This window comes from Neopsephotus bourkii, unplaced genomic scaffold (assembly GCF_033783945.1).
Source record: "Neopsephotus bourkii isolate Nb327-2 ecotype Australia unplaced genomic scaffold, CSIRO-AGI_Nbou_v1 NB_1090, whole genome shotgun sequence".
Classification (NCBI taxonomy): domain Eukaryota; kingdom Metazoa; phylum Chordata; class Aves; order Psittaciformes; family Psittacidae; genus Neopsephotus; species Neopsephotus bourkii.
Window position 1 is genome coordinate 30,853 of NW_026901578.1, and position 23,973 is coordinate 54,825.

At 60.3% G+C, this 23,973-nt stretch overlaps 1 protein-coding gene across 2 annotated transcripts in view; it reads right to left on the reverse strand.

Moving 5' to 3' along the window:
- Positions 1–2,344: 2,344 nt before the first annotated feature.
- Positions 2,345–23,973, reverse strand: part of MED24 (mediator complex subunit 24) — a 64,401-nt gene continuing 42,772 nt past the window's right edge. Inside the window, exons 2-26 of one of the 2 annotated variants that reach the window (XM_061362203.1) lie at positions 19,991–20,144; positions 18,108–18,190; positions 17,629–17,667; positions 16,335–16,408; positions 14,639–14,862; positions 14,090–14,201; positions 13,613–13,763; positions 13,273–13,386; positions 12,773–12,820; positions 12,474–12,556; positions 12,046–12,132; positions 11,655–11,766; positions 11,005–11,147; positions 10,326–10,366; positions 9,185–9,267; positions 7,443–7,621; positions 7,237–7,336; positions 6,423–6,598; positions 6,080–6,344; positions 5,756–5,937; positions 5,384–5,477; positions 5,145–5,244; positions 3,078–3,155; positions 2,810–2,958; positions 2,345–2,698 (exon numbers count right to left, since the gene is read on the reverse strand). In XM_061362203.1, the coding sequence (XP_061218187.1) occupies positions 2,582–2,698; positions 2,810–2,958; positions 3,078–3,155; positions 5,145–5,244; positions 5,384–5,477; positions 5,756–5,937; positions 6,080–6,344; positions 6,423–6,598; positions 7,237–7,336; positions 7,443–7,621; positions 9,185–9,267; positions 10,326–10,366; positions 11,005–11,147; positions 11,655–11,766; positions 12,046–12,132; positions 12,474–12,556; positions 12,773–12,820; positions 13,273–13,386; positions 13,613–13,763; positions 14,090–14,201; positions 14,639–14,862; positions 16,335–16,408; positions 17,629–17,667; positions 18,108–18,190; positions 19,991–20,120 (2,964 nt within the window). In that variant the 5' untranslated portion in view covers positions 20,121–20,144 and the 3' untranslated portion in view covers positions 2,345–2,581. The remainder of the gene's footprint in view (positions 2,699–2,809; positions 2,959–3,077; positions 3,156–5,144; positions 5,245–5,383; positions 5,478–5,755; positions 5,938–6,079; positions 6,345–6,422; positions 6,599–7,236; positions 7,337–7,442; positions 7,622–9,184; positions 9,268–10,325; positions 10,367–11,004; positions 11,148–11,654; positions 11,767–12,045; positions 12,133–12,473; positions 12,557–12,772; positions 12,821–13,272; positions 13,387–13,612; positions 13,764–14,089; positions 14,202–14,638; positions 14,863–16,334; positions 16,409–17,628; positions 17,668–18,107; positions 18,191–19,990; positions 20,145–23,973) is intronic. The other variant, XM_061362204.1, reaches the window with a different exon arrangement.

Sequence of the window (23,973 nt, forward strand, 5' to 3'; positions counted from 1 at the left end):
AGATACATAGCCCTCGCAGCATCCCCATGGCCTCCTCTGGATTCATCCATCAGCTCCACATCCCTCTTGTGCTGCTGCCCCACAACTGGATCAGGACTGCAAGGGGGGTATCCCCAGAGCACAGCAGAGGGGCAGGATCCCCTCCCTGAGCTGCTGCTCATGCTCTGAGGATACAGCCCAGCACATGGAGGGGCTCTGGGCCAGCTCATGGTGAGCTTCTCATCAACCAGCACCCCGCAGGGCTGCTCCCAAATGATCTCTTCCCATACCTGTTATTATGGTAAAGCTTGAGCTCAGGTATCAGCCCTAACTCTGAGTCCTCATCAATCTCCACCTGAAAACACCAGCTGGGGAAGAGCCTGATGCAGCATCACCTACCCAAGCACCAGGGGAACCGAGTACAAAGCAAATGAAAGTCATTGCCACTTCTCTCTGCTCAGACAGCTCCCTTTGAACCACCCCCATTGAACTGAGTAGTGCTAAAGCATATTTGCTTCTACAGAATATTGCTTGTCTGGTGCCTTACATAGCTCAGAATGTTCATTCTTTTACTGAGTAATTTCTCCACGTTAACAGCATATGGAATCTAGTACCAGGAGCCCACCTTATTTTGACTTTCTACTACCAATGCACGAGGTAGGATGCTGTAATTTGTGGATCTTGTGGCTGTATGTACAAAGGAAGCACAAATTAAGATGTATTTTACCCCTGTTTGGCACATGAGTTAACTGTGGCACTGGAGGAGGGTGCCAAGGCCTCTTGAACCGCTCTCATTGACACCTTTTACTGTAGAACTCACATAAGCATTTGAGATCCATTTGCATCCTGAGGCTGTTTCCCTTTTGTTTCCTCCCTTTTGGCTGCACCTCTGCTGTCATCCCAGACTCGGTGTTCTCTTGGGGTGTGTGGGCAGAAGCCCAAGGGAGGAAGGGGGAAAAGCAAACCTAATTACAGGGGATGCTCTCAAAAATAGAGTTACTTTTCACTTGGTCTGGGAGCTGGTGTGAGAGGGAGGTGTTCGAGTGCTTTCCATAGTCCTGGAACAACAGAATGAGGAGTTACTGGCAGATGGACTGTCCTACACGGGTATAAAGGAAACTCAGAGTTCCACAGCCATCACAATAGAAACAACTGAAGTCATTGTACAGATTTAGCTTTCTTCCCTTCCTGCTTCCCTGCTGTTTCTTTCCCTCTAGTGTTCTTTATAGGAATCTCAACCACCTATCCCTTCCCTGCACATCTTCCTGGTGCCCATAATATGACCACATCCTGCCCCAAACAATTACATCAGAAAAGCCAGAGGAAGCACCAGGGCTCAGCTGGGGAAGAGGAACAGCACCTACAGACCAGTTCCTGGAGAGGCACACGCACAGTGAATAAAAAGAAGCACTTGCTTGGCTCATCACAATGAAAGCGCTGATTTGCACCGATATTGCAGGGGTCTGGAAAGGAAACGATGAGGAGGTGAGCTCCGTAACAGTGCTACCTCGCTTTATCACCTAATGTGCAGACCGGACTCACTGGTACCCTCTCTCGGGCATCCTGGAGCACAGCGCACGGAGCGCGGATGTCGGGCTCCTGCTCGCACAGAGCCACGACAGAAACCTCCTGCTGCGGGGAGCATCTTCTACACGCAGCGAGCTCCGCAACGGTGCCACCGGCACCGCTCTCGTTCCTCGCCTTCCCACCTCTAACTTCACCCGCGGACTGCCTCTATAGTGCCCTAAAACGGGCATCCCTCGGCACGGCTCACCTTGTGCAACATCGAGCCCCTGGTCCCACAGCCGGAGAGGCTGCACGGAACTGGACTTTTAGGTGGGAAAGCGAGGAGCGAGGGCAATGCGGGTGGCACCGTTGCGGAGCAAAGCGTGTGCAGAAGGGGCTCAGCAGCGGTGTCTGCCCTGGCTCTTCAGTGATGGGAGCAGGAGCTGGGTGCTGCGCTGCGGGATGGCCGGGAGAGGGAACCAGAGAGGTGGCCAGCACTTGGACTTGAGGTGGAGAGTGAGGACCAAGAGCAACGCTGACAGGAGACAAAGCTGCTGCCGGGTCTCTTCTGCACACACATCGCTCCACAACGGTGCCCTCCTTGCTTTCTCACCCAAAATCCCACCTCTGTACTCTTCCGCCCACGGTGAGCTCCACAATGGTGCCACCATCCCATAGATGGAGCTTCAGTTGGCAAAGCAGGGGCAGATCGCCATGATCGTGGTACCATTGTGGAGTTCGTGTGGAGGTGATGCTCAGCACCAGCTTTCTGTCCTGGCTCCTCGGGTGTGGGAGCAGGGGCTGGCACCGTCGCTGAGCTCACCATGTACAGCAAAGCAAAGAGAAACAAAGCAAAGCCTTATTCTACAAAAGGCCTGTATTTATGATAGAAAACAAGCAGGGGGGTGCCTCTGTCTCTTCAAGTCCATCTCAAGCAGCAAGAGGGTTCCTCGGGGAGGCCGAACACAGAGGGGAAGCAGAGCCAGTCTGAGCTGCAGGGCCAGCAGCTGTCCCACACATCCCAGTTCCATCCCAGCATCACACGAGTTCCATGGGCTGCTCTCTCCTGCACAGCAGAAGGAAGGAAGGTGCCCACTCAGAGCGCAGCGATGGCCTTGGCAGCGACACGGCGGCCAAGGGGCAGGCTGAGATCCGTGATGGCCAGGACAATTTTGGGACTGGACATGGTGGACACTTTCACCAGCTCTGAAACCTGTGAGGAGAGAGCAGAAACAGATGGAGAGATGAGAGCAGGACAACCCTGTCCCATGGGACCAGAGCACCCTGTGACCAGGCAGAAGGATGTCACAGCCACGGGACTCACCATGGTGAAGGGCATGAACTGGAGGATGCTGCCACGGCTGCCCTGCTCCAAGCAGTCCACACACTCCTCCATGAACCACTGGACAAACTGGGTGTGGGTGCCGGCTGTCTTGGCCCCCAGGATGGAAGAGATGAGCAGAAAGAGGTTTGCTGTGGAGACAGGGAAATACCAAAAGCCAGGTCAGGAAGGGCCAAGCATCCCACATAGTGGACAGGTCCCCACTAGTGAGTAGCCACCAGGTTACCCCGGTGGTACCCAATCCCATTACCTAGCACCCTGTTCAGTGGGTCCCTCATGCTGATGGTGTGAAGCTGGGAGGCAGACAGCGAGCTGCTCATCGAGCGATCTGTTGGGGAGCAGAACATGCATCAGGATGGGGGGGCTACAACATCCTCTTGGCCCCCTCAGCCACGCCAATGTGCCCACTCTGGCCAGACCTGGCCGTTGGAGCTTGCCCAGCCCTTGGGCTTCAGGAAGGGCTTTGCCATGAGCAAAGGTGGAAGAGGTTTGGATCGTGGCCCTTGGGACCCCCCAAAACGAGCGGCTGGAGCACAACAGAGATGTGCAGCAGGCAGAGGCCTTGTTTTGGTCACTGTCCCTCTCTGCCATGGACCAGATGTGATGGAGCAGAGCCCCCCGGAAGGGCTCCAAAGCTGCTGGGATGGGACACTTGGCTCTTGCACAACCCAGATTCACCCCGAGTCCAACCAAGCTGAATGACATCTGCAAAGGTTTAAGTGTGAGTGGGGCCTTGAGGTGCTGCTCCCTGTCTGGGTTTACCTGCAGCAGTGCCTCATCCCGATGCTGCACACAGGCACAAGCAGTGCAACGCGGTGTCACCATGGGGAGAGCAGCACAGATGTTCAACAGCTGCACAGCAGCACTCAGATCACACTCGCAGGGTCCAATTCAGCTACCAGAGCATGTCCAAAAGGAGCAGGAAAACTCAGGACAGAGCAAAGGGATTTATCCCACGCAAACCATGAAGCGCTGCAGCCTGCTTCCAGTGCAGGTCTCCAGTGCAATGGGATGGGAATCACCTGGGAAGGCTTTTATGGAGACCCCACAGAACACAGCTGGTGCCAAAAACTCCTCAGGCCCCACCTTGTGCTGCTCTGAGGATGCTCACCAAAAGAAGCAGCAAGCCCTCCCACACTTTTCTCATGGAATCACATGAGTTACAGGGCTGCAGGAAGCAGCTTTTCCACATCACTGCAGCAAACAGCCCCCAAAAAACATCCTGAATGTCACTGGGAAGAGGTGGAAACGCCTCAAAAGTTAAATTAAAAGAAAGATAGTGAAATAAAAGGGGAAACCCTGTATTTCAACAGTCAGGAAAGCAACAAATGGATGTGTTCAGAACTCCTAAACCAAGAGGAGGTTCAGATAACAGAGAAACAATGACCAAGACCCTCCTGACTCAGGGTCCAGACAATGCATGTGGGAGCGGTGACAGCTCCGTGCTGCAGAGGGGAGCAGCAGGGACACACAGACGTGACTGTGGGATTCAGCAGCTCCTTGTTAAGGACACAGGAATGTCAGGATTTAGCCACAAACAACGGGAACGTCACCTCCCACCCCTCCTGCTGCAGCCCATCAGCTCCTCGGTCCCACATGGGCTGGCTGGGGGTGACAGGGCTCTATGGAAACCTCCCTGAGCTCCTCATGCAATGCACTGGGGTGGTGGCAGCACCACAAGGGGAGGGGTAACCTCATCCATCCCATGTTCTGATGGGAGAAATTAAGAGTTTGAGCCCTTCAAAGTGTAAAAGCTCCAGGGTAAGGAACCCAGCAAAACACTCGAGTGCTCTGCATGTGGCCAGCTTGGGAAGAGAAGTGGCTTGTGCCAATGTTTAATAGAACCATAGCATGGGTTGGGTTGAACGAACCTTAAAGCTCCTCCAGCTCCAACCCCTGCCACAAGCAGGGACCCCTTCCACTGGAGCAGCTTGCTCCAAGCCCCTGTGTCCAACCTGGCCTTGAGCACTGCCAGGGATGGGGCAGCCACAGCTTCTCTGGGCACCCTGTGCCAGCGCCTCAGCACCCTCACAGGGAAGAGCTTCTGCCTAAGAGCTCAGCTCAGTCTCCCCTCGGGCAGGTTCAAGCCATTCCCCTTGGCCTGTCCCTACAGGCCCTTGTCCCAAGCCCCTCTCCAGGTTTCCTGCAGCCCCTTTATGCACTGGAGCTGCTCTAAGGTCTCCCCTTCAGGAGCCTTCTCTTCTCCAGGCTGCCCCAGCCCAGCTCTCTCAGCCTGGCTCCAGAGCAGAGCTGTCAGAAACGATGCCCGGAGCAGGTCAGTTCCCTCCCCAGGAGCTCCCACCCCACCTGCACTTACTGGGGCTGGAGAGGATGTTGGCGTCCTCCTCATTGGAGCTCAGCAGGCGCATGAGCTTGGAGGGCTGCGTGTCATCCAGTGGGAAGAGGCTGATGTAATCCTGGGGGGCCAGAGGGGGTTCAGCTCCACCAGCCCCTCTCCAAGGGGGGATCCTGTCCCCCTGCTCCCCAGGGCTGCTGCCCCACTCTGGACTCTGCACAGAGAGGCTCCAACCAAACCCTGCTCTGTGCCAGACTCACCTCAATGTCCTCTCGGTGCCTCTTCTTCTGCCTGGCAGAGGCCTGGCCCTTGTTGTGGGAGGAGTAGGAGCTCAGGGCACACCAGACAGAGAGCCTGGGGACAGAGCAGGGACACTGCGAGGTGCTGCCAGCCCACCATGAGCAAGGGAAGGTGGCAGAGCCCAGAGTGTGTGCCAGGATGGGAGGTAGCAGGTCCCTCCTCAGTGAGAAGCAATAGGGAATGAGGCTCAGGACACCAGTGTGTCCACTGCTGTCAGCGCTGTGCCAAGGCCAGCATGGGAACTGGGTGGCTGGGATCCCCACCCCAGCACAGAGCATGTCCCCATCTCCACAAACCCACCCCAAGCAGTGTCCACGGGTTCGGGGTCTTACTTGGCCAGGGCTTTTCCTGGGGGGTCCATGAGCGTGTGCCACTTGGAGGAGTCCGTGAGCAGGTTGGGCAGGATGTGACCCAGCAGGGTCAGTGTCAACTGCTGCATGTCCAAGCAGAAGATGGCATAGAGCAGCTCCACAGCCCGCAGCGTGTGCTCCTTCCGTGTCTCCTTCAGCAGCTCCTAAGGCAAAGGGAGGCATGGGCTCACCTCCAGCACCCAACTGGCAAAGCAACCAGCCCAGGCACAACCAGCACTAAGAGCATGGGCTAGGACCAGCAGTCCTGTGCTTGCCACCCACCCACCTCCCTCCTCCACCCCATACCTTGACCAGGTTGTTGCAGAACCAGTAGACACCCCCCATGTGCAGCAGGGTGTCAAAGATATGGATGGAGCGGCTGTCGACCCAGCCCTTCTCCAGCACCTTGGTGAAGACACTCGTCAGCACCTCCTTGATGGGCTTCTTCGGGGGGAGCAGGTTCCAGTAGGGAATGGTGTCCATGCCCGTGGAGGGGAATTTGATCTGCGTGGCCGTCTGCTGCAGGACATCGGCACACATGTGCTCCAGGATGGAGCTCATGATCACCACGCTGCAGGACAGAGACAGGGAGATGGGGTCACGCAGGCCCTGGGGCAGCACAAGGCACAGCAGCAGGGCTGGAGCTCACCGCTCGTTGTAGAACTGCAGCGTGTTCTCACTGCACAAGGGGGTGGCCAACTGCCGGATCATCTGCAGGGACTTCTCCCGTTCATCCAAGCCCAGCATGCGGACGTGGGCCACCAGCCAGGCCACGGCACACACGGCCATGCTGCACACCTTCCCCTTGATGTTGTCTGTGATTTTCTAGGAGAGGAGAAGTGGGTGAGCGCTGGTGTGGGCATGCACAGGCTTCATCTCAGCATCGCCTCCCAGGGCTGTGGGACCAGACTGCAAGGTCATGGAATCCCAGCCTGGATTGGGTTTGAAGGGATGCTTAAAGCTCCTCCAGCTCCAACCCCTGCCACGGGCAGGGACCCCTTCCACTGGAGCAGCTTGCTCCAAGCCCCTGTGTCCAACCTGGCCTTGAGCACTGCCAGGGATGGGGCAGCCACAGCTTCTCTGGGCACCCTGTGCCAGCGCCTCAGCACCCTCACAGGGAAGAGCTTCTGCCTAAGAGCTCAGCTCAGTCTCCCCTCGGGCAGGTTCAAGCCATTCCCCTTGGCCAAGGGGCCACTTGGTCCAAGAAGGTCCAAGTTCTTCTCTCCTCCATGCAGTGAACCTGCCCCCACCAGCCCCACTGCCTCCAACAGGGCAATGTGCAGCAGGATCAAGGGGCTGGAGCTGCATCAGTTCCCCACCCAAGTCAGGAAGGAGCCACCGAGCTCCACAGTGGCTGCAGAAGCATTCATGGCAAGAGGACAGGGACCTGTGCGCTGTCCTGAGGACACAGCCCAGTGCCTGTGCCCTTGTTCTGCCCCATGCTACCCTCCCACCAGGCCCACCTGGATGGACTCGAAGGTGAGGACGCCGTTCTCCCATGCATTGAGGATCTCCAGGATGGCAGCTGAGATGCTCAGACACGCCTCGTGCCACTTCATCTGCCTGTCAGGGAAGAGAGGGGTGGAGGGAGGGGGCCATGGGGTCAGGGCAGGTGGGGTGGGTGCTCCCCTCCTGCTCTGCAGGGTGGGCACACAGGCTGAGCTCTTACACCAGCTTCATCTCAGAGGAGTTGTTGAGGAGGGCGACCAGGGACTCCACTTTGGTGGAGTCTGGCCGGAAGCAGGGGTGGTCGGGGTTGAGGATCTTCCCCTCCTCGGGCATGCAGGTCAGCATCCAGGTCTCAAAGAAGGGCACCTCGCCCGGAGGGCTCGATTCCGATAGGATCACCTGGAAAAGGAAGCAGCACAGGGTCTACCACACGGCCTGAATGCTGCAGGGGACCCCCACCCTGTGGCCTGCAGGGAGAGGCAGGCACCGGTCAGCCCCCAGTCAGGCACTGGTTTCCAGTCTGGGGGCTGTGCTTTGCTCCCCTCTACCCACAGATACCCTGTGGCCTGCAGGGAGAGGCAGGCACCGGTCAGCCCCCAGTCAGGCACTGGTTTCCAGTCTGGGGGCTGCGCTTTGCTCCCCTCTACCCACAGATACCCTGTGGCCTGCAGGGAGAGGCAGGCACCGGTCAGCCCCCAGTCAGGCACTGGTTTCCAGTCTGGGGGCTACACTTTGCTCCCCTCTACCCACAGATACCCTGTGGCCTGCAGGGAGAGGTAGGCACCGGTCAGCCCCCAGTCAGGCACTGGTTTCCAGTCTGGGGGCTGCGCTTTGCTCCCCTCTACCCACAGATACCCTGTGGCCTGCAGGGAGAGGCAGGCACCGGTCAGCCCCCAGTCAGGCACTGGTTTCCGGTCTGGGGGCTGCGCTTTGCTCCCCTCTACCCACAGATACCCTGTGGCCTGCAGGGAGAGGCAGGCACCGGTCAGCCCCCAGTCAGGCACTGGTTTCCAGTCTGGGGGCTGCGCTTTGCTCCCCTCTACCCACAGATACCCTGTGGCCTGCAGGGAGAGGCAGGCACCGGTCAGCCCCCAGTCAGGCACTGGTTTCCAGTCTGGGGGCTGCGCTTTGCTCCCCTCTACCCACAGATACCCTGTGGCCTGCAGGGAGAGGCAGGCACCGGTCAGCCCCCAGTCAGGCACTGGTTTCCAGTCTGGGGGCTGTGCTTTGCTCCCCTCTACCCACAGATACCCTGTGGCCTGCAGGGAGAGGCAGGCACCGGTCAGCCCCCAGTCAGGCACTGGTTTCCAGTCTGGGGGCTACGCTTTGCTCCCCTCTACCCACGGATACCCCAGGGGACCACAGCCCATAGAGCTCCAACTGGGGAGATGCTCAGGTCACACAGCCCAGCTGGGGGGGCTCCCATGGGGTACAGGAGCTGGGAACCCCACGTGCTGCTTCCTCCCTGCCGCCCGCTGCACCCCCGGGGACACCGCTGCTGTCAAAACTAAAGGGGTTTGCACATCTGTGCGGCAGCAGCTGCGCAGGAAAAGCCGCTCTGGGCCGGGCTGGGGATGAGACCTCCTCAGAAAGCCCTGGGCACATCCGCTCCGAGCTGTTTCCAGCCAGGATTCCCCCTCCCAGCGCTCCCAGTATCGTTCCGATTCCCAACACGAGATGTTGAAACCTGGAAAGGTTTCATGCAACCAAAGGGCTGCTTCCTGCGGGGCTGCAAGTTCCTCCTCTCATCCAAGGGTCCCTCCTGGCCAAGCAGTGCCAAACCAGAGGGGCAATGACTGGAAAAGCCCAGTGAGGTCAGAGGCTGTGGAGGCAGCGTTCCCATTGATGACAAGCACCAGTGAAGGGAGCACACACAAAGCCCTTGGGAATGCCACAGCCACCCCTGCTCCGTCCCTGCTGTGCTCCCCAGGTCAAAGCCCCATCCCCTCGGAGGACACTTACCTCGGAGCCATAGGTCTGGGCCACATGGCACAGCATGAGGAAAGAGATGTCGAAGAGCAGGGCTCGAACTGAGGCTGGTTTGGCTGAAGGAGAAGAAACAAAGAGCTTGGGGCTGGAGCTCTGCTCTGGAGCCAGGCTGAGAGAGCTGGGCTGGGGCAGCCTGGAGAAGAGAAGGCTCCTGAAGGGGAGACCTTAGAGCAGCTCCAGTGCCTAAAGGGGCTGCAGGAAACCTGGAGAGGGGCTTGGGACAAGGGATGTAGGGACAGGACAAGGGGAATGGCTTGAACCTGCCCGAGGGGAGACTGAGCTGAGCTCTTAGGCAGAAGCTCTTCCCTGTGAGGGTGCTGAGGCGCTGGCACAGGGTGCCCAGAGAAGCTGTGGCTGCCCCATCCCTGGCAGTGCTCAAGGCCAGGTTGGACACAGGGGCTTGGAGCAAGCTGCTCCAGTGGAAGGGGTCCCTGCCCGTGGCAGGGGTTGGGACTGGGTGACCTTTAAGGCCCCTTCCAACCCAATCCAGGCTGGGATTCTACGATCTCCAGCCCTGCACAAGGAATAAGGCAGGGAGGAGCCCTCTGACCCCCCCATCTTCCTCCAGGCAGCTTTTCTAACCCCAAGTGCTTGCGTGCAAACGAGGGCTCTAGAAGGTGACCAAGTGCCTCCCTCTACTCCATCTGTGCCCCCACAGCAGCTCTGGCCTCTGTCCAGCAGCCCCAGCCCATCCCCAGCCTCTCCCCACACCGTGGAAGGTCAGAGTACTCAGAAACACAAGTTTCACCACATGCAAATGCAGTCTGAGTCCTTATCTCGGGCTCTGTGATGACACATCACCCCTTCCAGGGAGGGAGCCGGGGCTGGGCTGGTCCCAAGGGGCCCCATGGGGTGGGTTGGGGAGATGGAGCAAGCACAGAACCCCCCACATTCCGGATGGACACACACAGGCCACATGTGAAGGCAGCGTGTCCCTGGGAGCTCCGGTCCCTGCCGCATGCCCCAGAGCCAGGCCTGGCAAAGCTCAGCGTGCTCAGGCATCACAGCCAGTCCCAGCTTCATCCAGCCAGGCCCTGCAGCATCGCAGCATGTAGCAGGCAGGGGGGAGAGCAGCTCAAACCACCCTCCATGGCCAGGCCATGTACATACTTACAGCTGTCCTCGCTGCTGATGTGCTTTGTGAACTCATTCAGCCTAGAGGGGGCAATGAGAGCCGCAGTGAAGCGTTACCACCGGGTGCATCAAGCCTCCTCCCTGCCCACAGACCCCGTCCTGCAGCCCAGCCCCATGTCCCGCATGAAGGAGCAAGGCAGGGAGGGACCAAAGCAGGGCCTGGCTCTGCAGGCACCCTCTGGCACAGCAAGGATGAGTTTCCTCCTCCCTCTGCTCCCCTGCAGCAGAACAGGTCCAGCAACGCTGCTGTTCCCCCACACCCACACCCGAAAGCATCTTCTGTGTGGGGAGCTCTGAGCATGGCCCTCTCCATACCAGGAACCCCCAAAGAGGCTGGAGCTGCCTCAGGCCTCCCTGCTCAGCACATCCCACAGCCCCACGCGTGCTGCTGCTTGTGCTCCAACCAGGATACAAGCATCTGAGGACTGCCACAGTGAGCACCCTGTGTGTGAGGCTGTGCCAGTCCCTTCATACCCTTAAACCAACCTGACTTGGATTCTCTGCTCTGTTAAGGCAGAAGCAAAGGAGATGGGATGCTGATGTGTAGGGCACACACCCCCACAATCCCAGGGCTGTGCTGGATACAGGCACTGGGATGCTCCCTGCTCACCCCAGCCCCACTGATCACCAGGGACAGTGGCATCCAGGTGGGCACTCACTTGATGAACTTCCGAGCAAAGGATTTCAGCTTGCCCGTTGCTGCTGCTGCTGCCAGCAGCAAGTCCAGGCTCTTCCCTGAGAGCATGTGGCCCAAAACCCCCAGCAAGCCCTCGGGGGACTTGGAGTGATCCGCATCCATGGTCTGCAAAGAAGAAACAGAGGAAAGGGAAGTCACTCCTGTGTGATACAGACCAGTGCTAAATGGCCATGGGGGCAGTGGGTCCCCTCCAGAGGTGTTCCATGAGGCCTCGGTGAGGGGTGGGTGGCCCAAGCACCACAGGGCACGGCACGGGGGAAAGATGCAGCACAACCACCACCAAAACATCTTCTTGCTTTCAGCAGCAAGTCAACCAGAGGGGCCAAAGGACATGGGCAGTCAGCAGGGAGCAGGGGAGATGCATGTGGAGAAGTGGCTGAGAGCAGGATGGGCACATCAGGCTGCTGGCACTGACAACGTGCCCCTAAAGGCTTAATGGGAAGGAGGAAGGATGCTCCCGGTCTCCATGGTGACGTAGTGATGTCCCCATTCCTCCAGTCCAGCACAGGAGGGGGATCAGGCACCCCCCAACCACCCTGGCTGTACACTGAGACCAATGGTGCTGGGAACAGGCTGTGGGGCTGACCCCAGCCTGCCCAGGAGGGGCCTCACCTTCAGGATGTTGGTGACAGTGGGCTCAGCCCTCAGGATGAGCCTCGGGTTTGGCTGGATGTTGGCGTTCTCCGCTGACTTCAAGCACGGAGCCTGTTTTCTGTCCACTGTCCTGTGGGATGGGCAGTCAGTGAGCAGGAGCCCATCACCCTGCTTCACTCCACCCCACCACATCCCACCAGCTTCCCTAAGGAAAGGCCACCACCAGCTGCCATTGACAGAGGACAGACTGTCTGTACTCGGTCTGTCACTGAAAGCAAAGCCTCATCCCTCCAGGCCACAGGCCAGCCAGCAGCATCACAGCTGGTCCTTCACGCTCCCCCCTAAGAAGGGCAGCAAGATGAAGTGCTCCAACCCCACTTGGTCACCCCGAGTTTGGAGGGGGCTGTACCGCTTGTCAATCAGTTTGTTCATGTTGGCCTCAGAAAGCAGCCCCTGCTTGCCACACTCCTGCAGCAGCAGGCTCGTGCAGTCACAGCTGAAAGAGAAAAGGAGAGCATCAGCCTGAGGAACAGCATTGCTGCTACCCTGGGCAGTGCTGCAGGGCAGGGGGTTGCCCTCCTGGGCCCCACTCCCACCCCTCTGAGGATGCTGCAGGGCCAAAAGCAGCTCCAGCTATCACACAGCATCACCAACACGTGGATGAGCTGTCTGATGCTCACTGCCTTGCTCAGGTGGCAGCGTGGGGGTCTCAGGGAGAAGGAATTGGATCAGAAACTCAAAAAGCCTCACCAGGAGCTGCCCCAGCATCCTGAACCAGAGCTCCCCACATAACGGATGGGGTGGTTGTGGCATGGCCTGGCCACAGGGGTCACTCACTTGCATCGCTGATCTGCTTTGTCGAGCAGAGGGGTCAGCTTCAGCAGGAACTTGAAGGCACAGTTCACATCCTCAGTGAAGTCCTGCTGGGCACAAGGCTCTGTCAGCTCAGAGCACTGCTGATACAAGCCCACCTTCACCTCCCACACCACCTTGTCCACTGGAAGAAGGCTGCTGGTTCACAAACCATTTCCTACCCCAAGCATCTCTGGCCAGGCCATAGCACCAGCATGACCAACACAAGTCTCTTGTGCACACAGCACAACAAACAGCTCAAACCAGTGTCCCCCCAGACTCACCTTCTCCCCTTGGGGATACTTCTTGAGTTTAACCAGGACCTGGGGTATCTGAAAGACACAGGGGCAGGATGTGATTGAGTGATGCAGACCCCGCTCTGCAGGCAGGACCCCAGCAGGAAGCCCATCACAGCCCAGACCATGGGAAATCACACACTGACTCCTTCTATCTGGTACAAAGGGGGTGAAGCAGATTGCTCTGGGGCCGCTCACCACTGAGCTATGGGAACACAGGCCCCAAGGCTGCTGTGGCATCCTTCAAAGGCCCCAATTTCCGCCCCCCCCACCCCCAAACATCTCAGGAAAGCCACTCTGCAAAACAAAGTGAGGCTGGGCTGAAAAGAGGCCCAGGACAGCAAAGCTGATGCTCAGCAGGTTGCAGGAAGGCTGCCCCAGGCTCATGCTGTGCGAGAGCAGAACTAATTGCTCTGCCAGGGTTTGGTGCTCAGCAGGGGCTGAGCATGTGGGGAGAAGGCAGCAGCAGGCCCAGGCTCAGGCTGTACCTTCAGGAAGGTGAAGGCTGTCCACTTGAGCTCCTCTGTGCCCTCCGGGGACTCGATGAGGCCCACAAAACAGGCTTTCCAGATCTCCAGCACGAAGAGAGGGGAGGGAATGCGCTGCAGGACACACAGACAAACCCCCCCCCAGTGCTGGAAGGGCAATAAAGCACCTCCCTCAACCACAGCCAAAACCCTGAACCCCCTGTGAAGGTGCTGATGGGCTCACGCTGCTCCCTGCAGCTGCACTCACACCCTTGGACCAGGATCAGCACAGAGGCTGCAGCAAGGCTCTGGTCCCACAGCCACAGCTCACCCTGAGCAAAGTAAGATGCCACTTCTGTACCTGCATCCTCTTCACCATCATCAGCTGCTCCACCAGCGGCTGGGTCTCTCCAGTGAGGTTCATGGTCCCCTCCAGCAGCACCACAGCGTGCACAGTGGGGAAACCGGTCTTGTTCAGCTGCTCAGAGTGCACTGAGAGCATGGTGGGGATGCTGAGTAGGAGAGGAGACAGCAAACATCACTGGAGCCTTGCATGGACAGATCCATGCTCTTCCTGTCCCATCCTCCTTTCCCAGCCAAGCCCCTGAGCTCCCTGGGGCAGAAGACTCCTTCACAGCAGGTCACCACTAGCCCTGTCCCCTCTCCTACCCACGGTGCTTCACCAGCCCCAGCCCACTGTTGGTGCAGGGCTCCAAGCCGGGAAGGGACAGGGAAGCAGGGAGCCAGCATGGAGGGAGGCAGGAGGCTCAAAACCCCCAGAGCAGGGCTCAGACCCATTTTACCCCCCGAGCCCATGGAGACAGTGGCATAAATCTACCTCTTGATGAGGGAGATGCAGTCATCAGCCTGGCTTCGCAGTGGGGAGTTGCTGAGGTTGTTGAGGTTCTCCCCCAGCTTGACAAGGGACTGCTCCACAGTGCTCCAGGAGGCTGGGTTGGGAGGGCAGGCATTCAACAGTGGGGACAGGAACACGCTGGCTCCAAGGCCCACAGCAGCACAGAGGCCCTGCCAAGGCTGGGGCTCCCCACAGTGAGCACCTCTGCAACCCCAAGCTAAGGGGCTGCGTGCAACCCACCAGCTCCTGCTTCAGGTCGGCTTGGCACAGCCTCCTGGCCACACACACAGGCAGGCTGGCAGAGCACAGGGCTCACCAGGCACCCAGGAACAGCTCCCACAGCCTTCCCATGAATTCTGCTGCTCTTCCAAGGGCAGCACGGAGGGGAGGGAGCAGAGGGTGGCACAGAGCCAAGGAGGAGAAAGCAATAGAGCTGGAAGATGGATGGGCTTGGAGCTGCAGGGATAATGCAGCAGGAGGCGGGCAAGGGGAAGGGAGAGGTGGCAAATCCAGGGGGAAGCAGGGACATACACGTCTCCTCCAGCTTGGCGATGTGGATCAGGGCTCGGTTCTTGGTGCTCCCAAGCATCTTCTCCAGCCGCTCCAGACACATCTTGAGCTGGGCCTCAGCAGCCACTTGCTCCAGTGTTTCCTTGACCTTCTCAGCATAGAAGGCAGCGCAGCGCAGGAGCCAGTTGAGGGCACTCAGCAGCGCCCGGCAGAGGCTGATGCACTCCTCGGCTTTGCCATGGCAGCTGGACAGGGGAGAGAACCAGCACCGTGCTCACCATGGAGCTGGGGTAAGTGGGGAGGAGGCCACGAGGATGCTCAGGGGCTGGAGCAGCTCCTGGATGGAGCCAGGGTGAGAACATTGGGGCTGTTCAGGCTGGAGGAGAGAAGCTGCGTGGAGACCTCGGAGCAGCTTCCAGTGTCTGAAGGGGGATACAAGGATGCTGGGGAGGGACTTAAGTGATAGGACAAGGGGTGATGGGTTCAAATTGAAACAGGGGAAGTGCAGGTTGGAGATAAGGAAGAAGCTCTTCCCTGCGAGGGTGCTGAGGCCCTGGAACAGTGCCCAAAAACAGTGATAAATGCTCCATCCCTGGGACTGTTCAAGGCCAGGCTGGACAGAGCCTTGGGCAACATGGTCTATCATGAGGCATCCCTGCCCATGGCAGGGGGGTTGGAACTGAATGATCCTAATGTCCTTTCCAACCCAAACCATTCTACGATTCTATGCTGCTGCCCTGGGGAAACTGAGGCACAGAGACAGGGCAGGCTGGGGAATCCATGCCCGCATCCCACGCTCCAGCCCAGCCACCAGCTCCTCTGCTGCAGATCCCAACCTGCATCCCAGCTCTGCCGGGGGAAATAACATCCCCCCAGTCACATCCTCCTCTCTGGCCACTCTACTCCAGGGAAAGCTTCCAAGCCTCTCATTACATTATCTTGCTAAGAGAAGCTCAGCAGTGCTCAATGCACTGCGAGAGGTGAACGCTTTCCCCTCCTGATGCACAAATCATTGGGGCCAGAAGTTTTGATCCAATCAAGCAGAGGATCACGTTAGGCAGGGCCTGGATTAAGTGGCCAGCCCTGCAGTTGGCCAGCAACAGCTTCTTGTCAACATCTGTGACTGATGCATATTCATTGCTTGCTGCTTCGTTTCATGTCATTGAAGAGCTGCTACCTTCCTCCTCCTCCTCCCGCTGCCCCCATCGCACACTCTCTGCTCCAGCCTTCCAGAAGAGGCTCTCAGGGGTTAACAGGAAGATTTCCGAGCTTTCTCAAAGAGTTTTTGTGGCCTGAATTGTCTGGGCTCCCCTGGGCCCTGCAACACCAGCGGAAGAGCATGAAGCAAAACAAGGCAGCTGGCTGGAGCGCCTGGGGCAGCACAGGCAGAACAGGGGACACGTAGGGAAGGCCACACAAGAGAAAGGAAACGCTCTAAGGGGACAGATGCCCTCAGGCCCCAGGGTTTACATCCACCTGAGAGGGACAGGAGTATCATGGCAGAGATGCTTACCCTGGAATATATGGGTTTATTGCAGCTTCCTGTAAAGCTGGTGGGGTTTTGGACTCCCTTTGCTCTCCCCATCCATGCCCAGGGCGAATGGATGCGGAGCTGGAGGAGGAACCTGCCTCTCTTTGCCAAGGAGGGTACCCTGGGCTCAGCCAGACCCCACCAGCTCCCTCCCAGTACTGTCACACTGGCAGTGCCACACCGTACCTGAGGCGGTCACAGAACATATCCATGATCTCCAAGAGTGACTGGACACACAAGTCCCGGGAGAAGTCATCAAACTGGAGCAGGGAAACAAGGAGACACTTCGGATGGATGGGGGCTGCCAGGCTCCGGCAGCTCGGGAAACAAACTCAACCCCTTCCTGCACAGGCTGGGCCCTGGCAGCAGCCCAGAGGCCACTTGAATGGGAACTAGGTCAGGGCTGGCTGTCGGCTGGGTCGTGCCCTGCTGGGGTTGCGGGAGGCAACGGGGCCCTGAGCTCGCCGTGGTGGGGGCTCAGTGCCAGCCCCTGTGCGGGGCTGTGGGGAGTGCCAGCAGCGTGTGCCAGGAGCCCGGCTGGCCACGGGGCTGGGGGCAGCAGAAGCAGCTCCACACCTCGGCACAGAGCAGATGGGGCCCCCCCACCAGGCCGGAGCCAGCCCGCAGGCCTGCGCTGGGCACACGCTGCTCTGAAGGAGGAAGCCTCGGCTCTCAAGGTCAGCTCTGTGTCCAAGGAGGATCCAGCACCGCGCTGGTCCAGGCCCTGTGCTGGTTCTACCCTCCCCTGGGAGTGCACCCACTGCCTCAAATGGGTGCTGAGCCCCATTGCAGGGTCGCCACCCTCATGTGGGCTTTGTGGCATGTTCACAGCTCCAAGCTCAGCCTGCAGCAGCCCAGAGCTACACAAGCACTGCAGGGCTACCAGCACCTTCCTCTTCCTGTCCCCCAGTAACTGTGAAGAGGTGGAAGGAGATAAATGATTCTCCTTTAAATGCCTCTTTCTTCAGATCAGAGAGTGCCCTGACAAGGCTGATGCTCAGAGGGAGGTGGGGGGCCCGACCCAGCCCATGAGGGGCTGTAGCTCCCCATGAAGCAGAGGCAGTCGCAGAGTTCCTATCCCCATCAGAGTGGCATGGAGACACTGGGTGCAGCACTGCATGGCTGCACTGCCTCCGAGCAGTGCTGCTTCTCCATCACCAGCTGCAGAGGGATGTGGTCCCCAGCAGCTGGGCTGCGGTTCACACACAGGACACTGTGGGGCCAGGAGCCTGCCAAGGCCCCACATGACGGAGGGATGAGGATTTCACACCCGCAGCCATCCCCAAATCCAAAGGGGGAGCTGGCAGCATGGCAGCAGCCTGTCCCCAGCGGGACACAGGCACTAATCTGCACTGTCTGGCCACTGCTGACTCAGCAGAGGATGTCATTTTCCACTTGACCTACATTTGGGGAGAGTTGCGGGGAGGGAAACGGATACACGGGTCACAGGGAAAGAGAAAACCCTCAGCCAGAGCCCTACCTTGCTGATGGCCGTCAGGACCGTGGAATAAGACACCATCTATGAACGAAACACAAAGCAAAGCCGGTGCAGCCGCGTGCTGGTGCCTGAGGTTTGCCAGCGCTGCTGGTTGCTGAGGAACAGTGAGGTCAGGGCACAGCCCTGCTGCTGTCACCGCACACACACTGACCCAGCACAAATCCAAGCTGACAGTTTGAGGTGATGCCGGTTTGTTTCACACCAACTTGGGGCTATATGAAACGCAGGGGGTCTCAGAGGGGGAGGATTCCCATCCTGCCTGCAGGCAGGCCATGGGCAGAGGGTACTGACAGGAACAGCACAGCTTTGGGTTCATGCTGAGCCCTCAGTCGCCTGGCCAAGCCCAAGATGGGAGATTTGGGGGGGGTGGTATCTCCCTATCATCAACACACCCCGGGGTCTTTGCCCACTCCCTGTTGGCTGCGAGGTGACCCCTGCCAGCGCATGGGGAATGCCATTACCTGGGAGCTGATGGCATATTTCAGGTAGGACAAGATGAGTGGGTTCGGCGATGGCCCGATCATAGCCTGCTCCAGAAGAGCCTCTGCAAGTAAAGGAAAGGTCCCAGCTCAGGGCACAGACCCCGTGTGGGGATGCACAGACACACACACACGCTCTGCCCTCATCCCACAGGAAGGTGGCCAAGACAAATTGTGCAAACCACAGCGACTCCGCTCCCCGCTTCCCTGAAATTAACCAAATCCCACAACTTCCAATACCCGCTGGCAAAAGCTGGTAAATAATTCAGGCACTGCAAGCAGCCTCCTGCTAACTCAGCTCTCCCTGGGCACCCTGGCCCTGAAACAGCGCCTGCTGCTCTCCAAACATGTTCCCTTCCCTCCCACCTCCTGCCCAGGAGGCTCTCGCATCCTCCAGCATCCTCCTCTGAGTGACTTTCTGCTCCTAGGGCTGAGCCCTGGGCCCAGCCCTGCACGTCTGGCCCTCCCTGCCGCCAGCCTGTGGATGCTGGAGGGGCTCTGCCTGTCCTATCTGCTCAGCCAAGCCTTTAATTGACCATTTGAACTATGGCAGGGTGCAGGAACCACGTCCCAGAAGCAGGCCCCGGGCTGCAGCAGGGGCTGGGTATGTAGGTCAAAGCACCCAGACACAAGAGGGGGCAGCAGCTGGTTGGGAAGCGGCTGCCCCAAAGCAGAGGAGGAGGAGCGGCCGTCGCCAGATCCCAAATCCCGACTGTGGGAGCAGGAGGCTCCCTGGGTCTCGCTCAAAGGCTGAGGCCGTGGCCAAGAGCATCTCAGCTTGAGGACAGAAGGCTAATGGCAGCCTTCCCCTCCCCATGTAATCAGGGAGTGTCAACACGAGCCAGCCACATGCTGTTACCCGCTGCAGACATGTCAGCATAGATTTGCCAGGCACCGCTGTGATCCGGGCAGCTCGTGCCAGCTTCTCCTCCTTTGTAGTTTAAATGGGAAAGGCAGGAGCTTGGGAAAAGACGGCTCTAGGGCTGCGGTGAGGGAAGCTGCACGTGCTCCAGCCATCGGGAATAGCATCCATGAGCACCCACAAGGCTTGTGCTGCACCCAGGATGGAGTGGTACCAGCATCATCCCTTTAAAGTTTGCCTTAGAAACCCCTGAGTAAATCCAGAGCTACCCCACAGCTCCAGCCCCATACTCATGTCCATGCACTGACCATCCACCATGGGTGGAAGTGGGACAAAGCAGCCTTTGAGGAGCTCAGCTGTGGGGATGTGGATGAACAAAAACCACCTGCAGGAAAACACAGCAGTGGGATGGAGTGAGGAAAAACCACCCCCAGGGAAAGGTCCCCCCCTTGGTGGGGCAAGGAATGGTGCTGCCTGTGCTGGACTGTTTCCCTTTAAATCCCCCGGTGCAGCAATGCTCAGTAGGGCTCTGTTTATTTACCCAGGGCTTGCAAACACCATTTGCTGCCCAGGAGAGTAAGAAAAAACCCACCCTAGCAACAAGTTTCTATAATTAGCATAAAAGCCTGGCAATGTTTAAACCCTGGAGCTCAGCAGGTACCAGCGTTTGGCAGGATTTGTGTCAAAAGTCCTTGAATAGGGACAAGAAGCGAAGCCCCCATAAGCAGGGATGGGAAGCGTCCTTCACAGCAGCACCTGGCTCCATCCTTGGTTACACAAGGGGTCGTTATCCCATCACCACAGGGGGAAACGGAGGCAGCCAGCGGGAAAAGCTGGGTGCTGAGCAGTGTTAGAGCACAGTGTCATGATCCCAGCGCTCACCCCAGCCCTGCTCCCCACCATAGGCTGAGCTTAACCACGGATCCATCTCTGTGCAGCACCGGAGCAAGCAGCCCCAAAGCAGAAAGCGCCGTGGCTCCCGCTCCCCCCCGCGGCCCCGGACCTGCCAGGTTGAGGATGTCCCAAGTGGCTCCACGGGGGAAGAACCGCTTCATGTTGATGGCCCATTGGTAGTCGCTCCAGCGCTCCTTCCAGGCCTGCAGGATGGCCTGCTTCAGGTTCACCACCTTCATGGCCGCGGCCTGCGAAGGGACCGGCTCAGCACAAGCCCGCCCGGCCTCGGTGTTAGGGGGGTGCTCCGGGAAGGGAACCGCCGAGGAACCGGGGGCAGCGGCAAGGCCCGGCCGTGCGTGGGGCACAGCGGCCCCGGAGGGCTCCGGGGAGGCCGCGGATGGAGCCGGGTCAAGCCGCGGTGCGCAGCGAGGTTGCGGGACCAGCCCCGGGGCTCAGCCCCCCCTCAACCGGTACCACCGAGCCCTCACCCGCACCCGGCACAGCGGCGGCCGACGGATGCGCTCCTCAGTGCCTGGGCACCGCCATATTGGCACCGGCCAGCAAGCCGGGCGCTGATTGGGCGGCGGGCCGCGGGGGGTGCTGGGGGATGTAGTTCGGAGGATGGAGCCCAGTGGGGGGGCGCAGAGGATGCTCAGGAAGGTCGGGCAAAGGGGTGAGTGTGCAAAGGGGCGTGCAACTGCGCGGGTGTGCAAGCAAGGGACGGGCAAAGGCATTGGGGGGCCAACACGGGGCTCTGAGCATGCAGGGCTGCAGGGGTGCAAATGCGAGTGCACACAGGGGATGTGTCTGCGTGCACTTGGCGTGTGCATGGACATGGGGTGTGTGTGCACGCGTATGTGTGCACAGCTGCATGTGTGTGCACGTATGGGAGAGCAGGTCTGCATAGGGACACACGTGAGGATGAGCATGGCAGTGTGCAAACATGGTAAGGGGTGGTGGTGTGCACACATGTACGTGTGTGTGTGTGCATGTATGAACATGTGCAGGCACACGTGTGGGTGCAGGTGTGTATACAGGCACACATGTATGAGCACTTTGCATGTCGATGAGTGTGTGCATACATGTGCCAGCATGTCTGTGTGTGCATACACGTACCTATGTGCACCCACATGTGAGCGCAGGTGTGCGCACAGGCACACATGTGAGAGCATGCAGCTCTGCACACGTGGGTGTGCAAACATGGGTGTGCACTCAGGACTATGTATGCATGCAGGTGGGTCTCTGCATGCATCTGCATGCGTGTAGATGCACATGCGTGTGCACACAGGCATGTGTGCCCTCACGTGTGTGCAGACACATGGGCAGATACACGTGTGCAGGGGTGTGTTGCACACACACGTGTGCATGCACACACACACAGGCAGCGTGGGGCTGGGCTTCTCCCCCCTCCCCATGCGGTACCAGCAGCTAAAAATATCCCCCCGGCTGCTTCTATCGCCATGGCAACGGGAAGATGGGGAGCAGGGCTGGGGGGGGCAGCTCCCCAGCATCCCCCCTAGCACCCCCCCAGCATCCGCAGCACCCCACAACATCCTCAGTACCCCCACAGCATCCGCAGTACCCCCAGGCCCGCCCCCCCCAGCACCACGGGTACAGCTCAGGAAGGGGTGAAGCCCCTCCGGGGTGCAGGATGCCCGAAGGTGCTGCAATGGGGTGAGGGACCTGGGCCCCCCCTTTTTCTCCTCCCCAGCCCTCCCGGCCCCACTCCAGGGGGGGGCTCCGCAGCCCCTTAATTCCCCCGTTAATCATTCATGGGGCCGGGGCGCTGCAAATCCCCCCGCGCCGGGGCCGGGATTAGGCGGCAGCGAGGGGCCCCGGCAGCGCGGGGGGGGGGACCCGGCCCCTATTCATGAGCAGGGATTTCCTGTGCCGGGGGGGTCCCGCTCCCTGCAGCTGCCGGGGGGACCGGGGCTGTGTGCGCATCCCCATAGATTACCCCCCCCCCCTCCCCATGGCGCAGCACCCCCAAACCTGGCTCTGGGCTTGCGGGGTGTGGAGGGGGGGGGGGAAGCACTAAAGATGTCCCAGCCCCCCCCAGTTTGGAGTGGCCGGGGGGGGTTGGGTGGGAGACGTCGAGGGCTCGGCGCTGCGCCCCGGCCTTGGCAGGGAGCCCCAGCCCAGCTGCCTCCAGCCCCACGGCCAAGGGGGGGCCGGAAGGGGCCGGGGCCCTTCCCAGCGCCGGGGGCAAGCAGGGGGCAAGCGGGGGCCGGCTGGGGGGGGGGCTTCCCCTTCCCACGGGGTAACCGGTACAGCTGGGACACCCCCAGTGCCGGTGCCGCACCCTGCTTAGGTGGGGGGGACATGGATCCTTGCCGGGGTGGGGTGGGAAGGGTTTGATTCCCATTGGGATTGAGGGGGGGGGGTGGAATGGAGAGGAACCCCCATGGGGCCACCCGGCCCCCCAGTGGGTGCTGCCCCATGGGGGTCTCCAATGATGGGGATGTAGGAGCTGCACCCAGCATCACCCCCTTCCCGTGGTGGGGGGGCCGGGGGGGGGCCCCGCTGCCAGGCTGGGGCTATAAATAGCGGCTCCGTGCTGCAGAGCTCGTTCAGGCAGACCCCGAGGCCAACGCAGCCCCTCCATATCCCATTGGGCTCTGCCACAGGGCATGGGGTGCCCCCCACGCTGCCTATAGGGGCCCAGAGACCCGTGGGTCACGCTGTGGGCAACTCACAGAGCCCTAGCAGCGGTCAGGGGGTGCTGGTGGGTCCGGGCGGACCCCAGCCCTGCCTCAGTTTCCCCATTGGGATGGATGGTGCTGGGCGGCCGCAGGCGGGGGGATCCGGGGTCACGGCTTTGGGCTGAGCTTGGTCACTGCCTTATCGCGGGCAGACAGTGCCGGGGGGGGCGAGGGGCAGCCGCAGACGCGCCGTGTTTGCCGAGGATAAAGTGTACGGTACAGGCGGGGGCCGAGGAGGGGGGGGGCCGCCACCCTTCCGCTGCCCCTGCCCCGCCTGCAAGGGGATGGGGGCCCGGGGGTGCGGGGATCAGGAGGGACACGGGGACCATGGGGATGGAAGGGGGTCATGGGGAGCCACAGGGCTATGGGGACCAGGGCAGTGCATGGACTAGGGGCTGAGGAATCGCGGGGGGGGGGGGGGGACACACGAGTCCCCCAACGGGGACATGGGGACCAAGGGGCCACGAGTATGGGACGCCCATCAGCAGGATGCAGGATGGGGTCTGCTTTGGGCATCACGATCCCAAGGGGATCCCCACCCGCGGGGGTCCACCCTGCCTTGGGGACCCCCACCCCCTGGGACCCCCATCTTCTGGGGCCCCCCATTTCCTGCGGACCCCTACCCTTGGGCACACTGTCCCCTTGCAGCCCCCACCTTCTGAGCACCACCGGGAATTGGGGGGGGACGACACAGGCCGAGCCCCCCGGGGTCCTTGGGTGGGGAGGGGGGACACACACACGGCAGCGGCCCTTTAAGCCCGGGCATTATGGGATGTGTAGTCCTGCGTGGTTGGGGGGCGCAGGGGCTGCCGGGAGGCGGTGGGGTTGGACGGGCGGGTTGGGGTGCAGCGAGGGGGACCCCAGTGACCCCCCCCCTCATCCCAGTGACACCTCCCCAGTCAGCCCCACACCCCGCCCCAGTGAGCGCCGCCAGCCCCACGGCGGATCCCTGCCCCACACCCCCCACATCTCCCCACCCCCGGGGGGCGCAGGGGTAGGGCCTGCATCCTGCTCGAGGGGGTGCGGGGCCGGGTGGGTGTCCCCCGGGACCAGGCTGGGCACCCAGGGGTGCCGATGGGCCCCACCCGTCGTGGGCACCGTCCCAAGCTCCCCCCCCGGTGCTGTCCCCAACCCACGACGCCACCGTCCCCGGTCACCCTCGGCACTGTCACTGCGTCCCGTTGGGTGCTGTCCCCTGCTCTGTGGGCACCGTCCCCAGCTCCCCATGGGCACTGTTCCCAGCCCCCGTGGGCATCCCGTTGTCGCTGTCACCGCATCCCTGTGGGCGCTGTCCCCAGCCCTGTGGGCACCATCTCCACCCTCCATCGGCTCCATCCTTGGTCCTCTGTGGGCCCCTTCCCCTCCTGTGCAGACCCCATCCCCGTGGGTC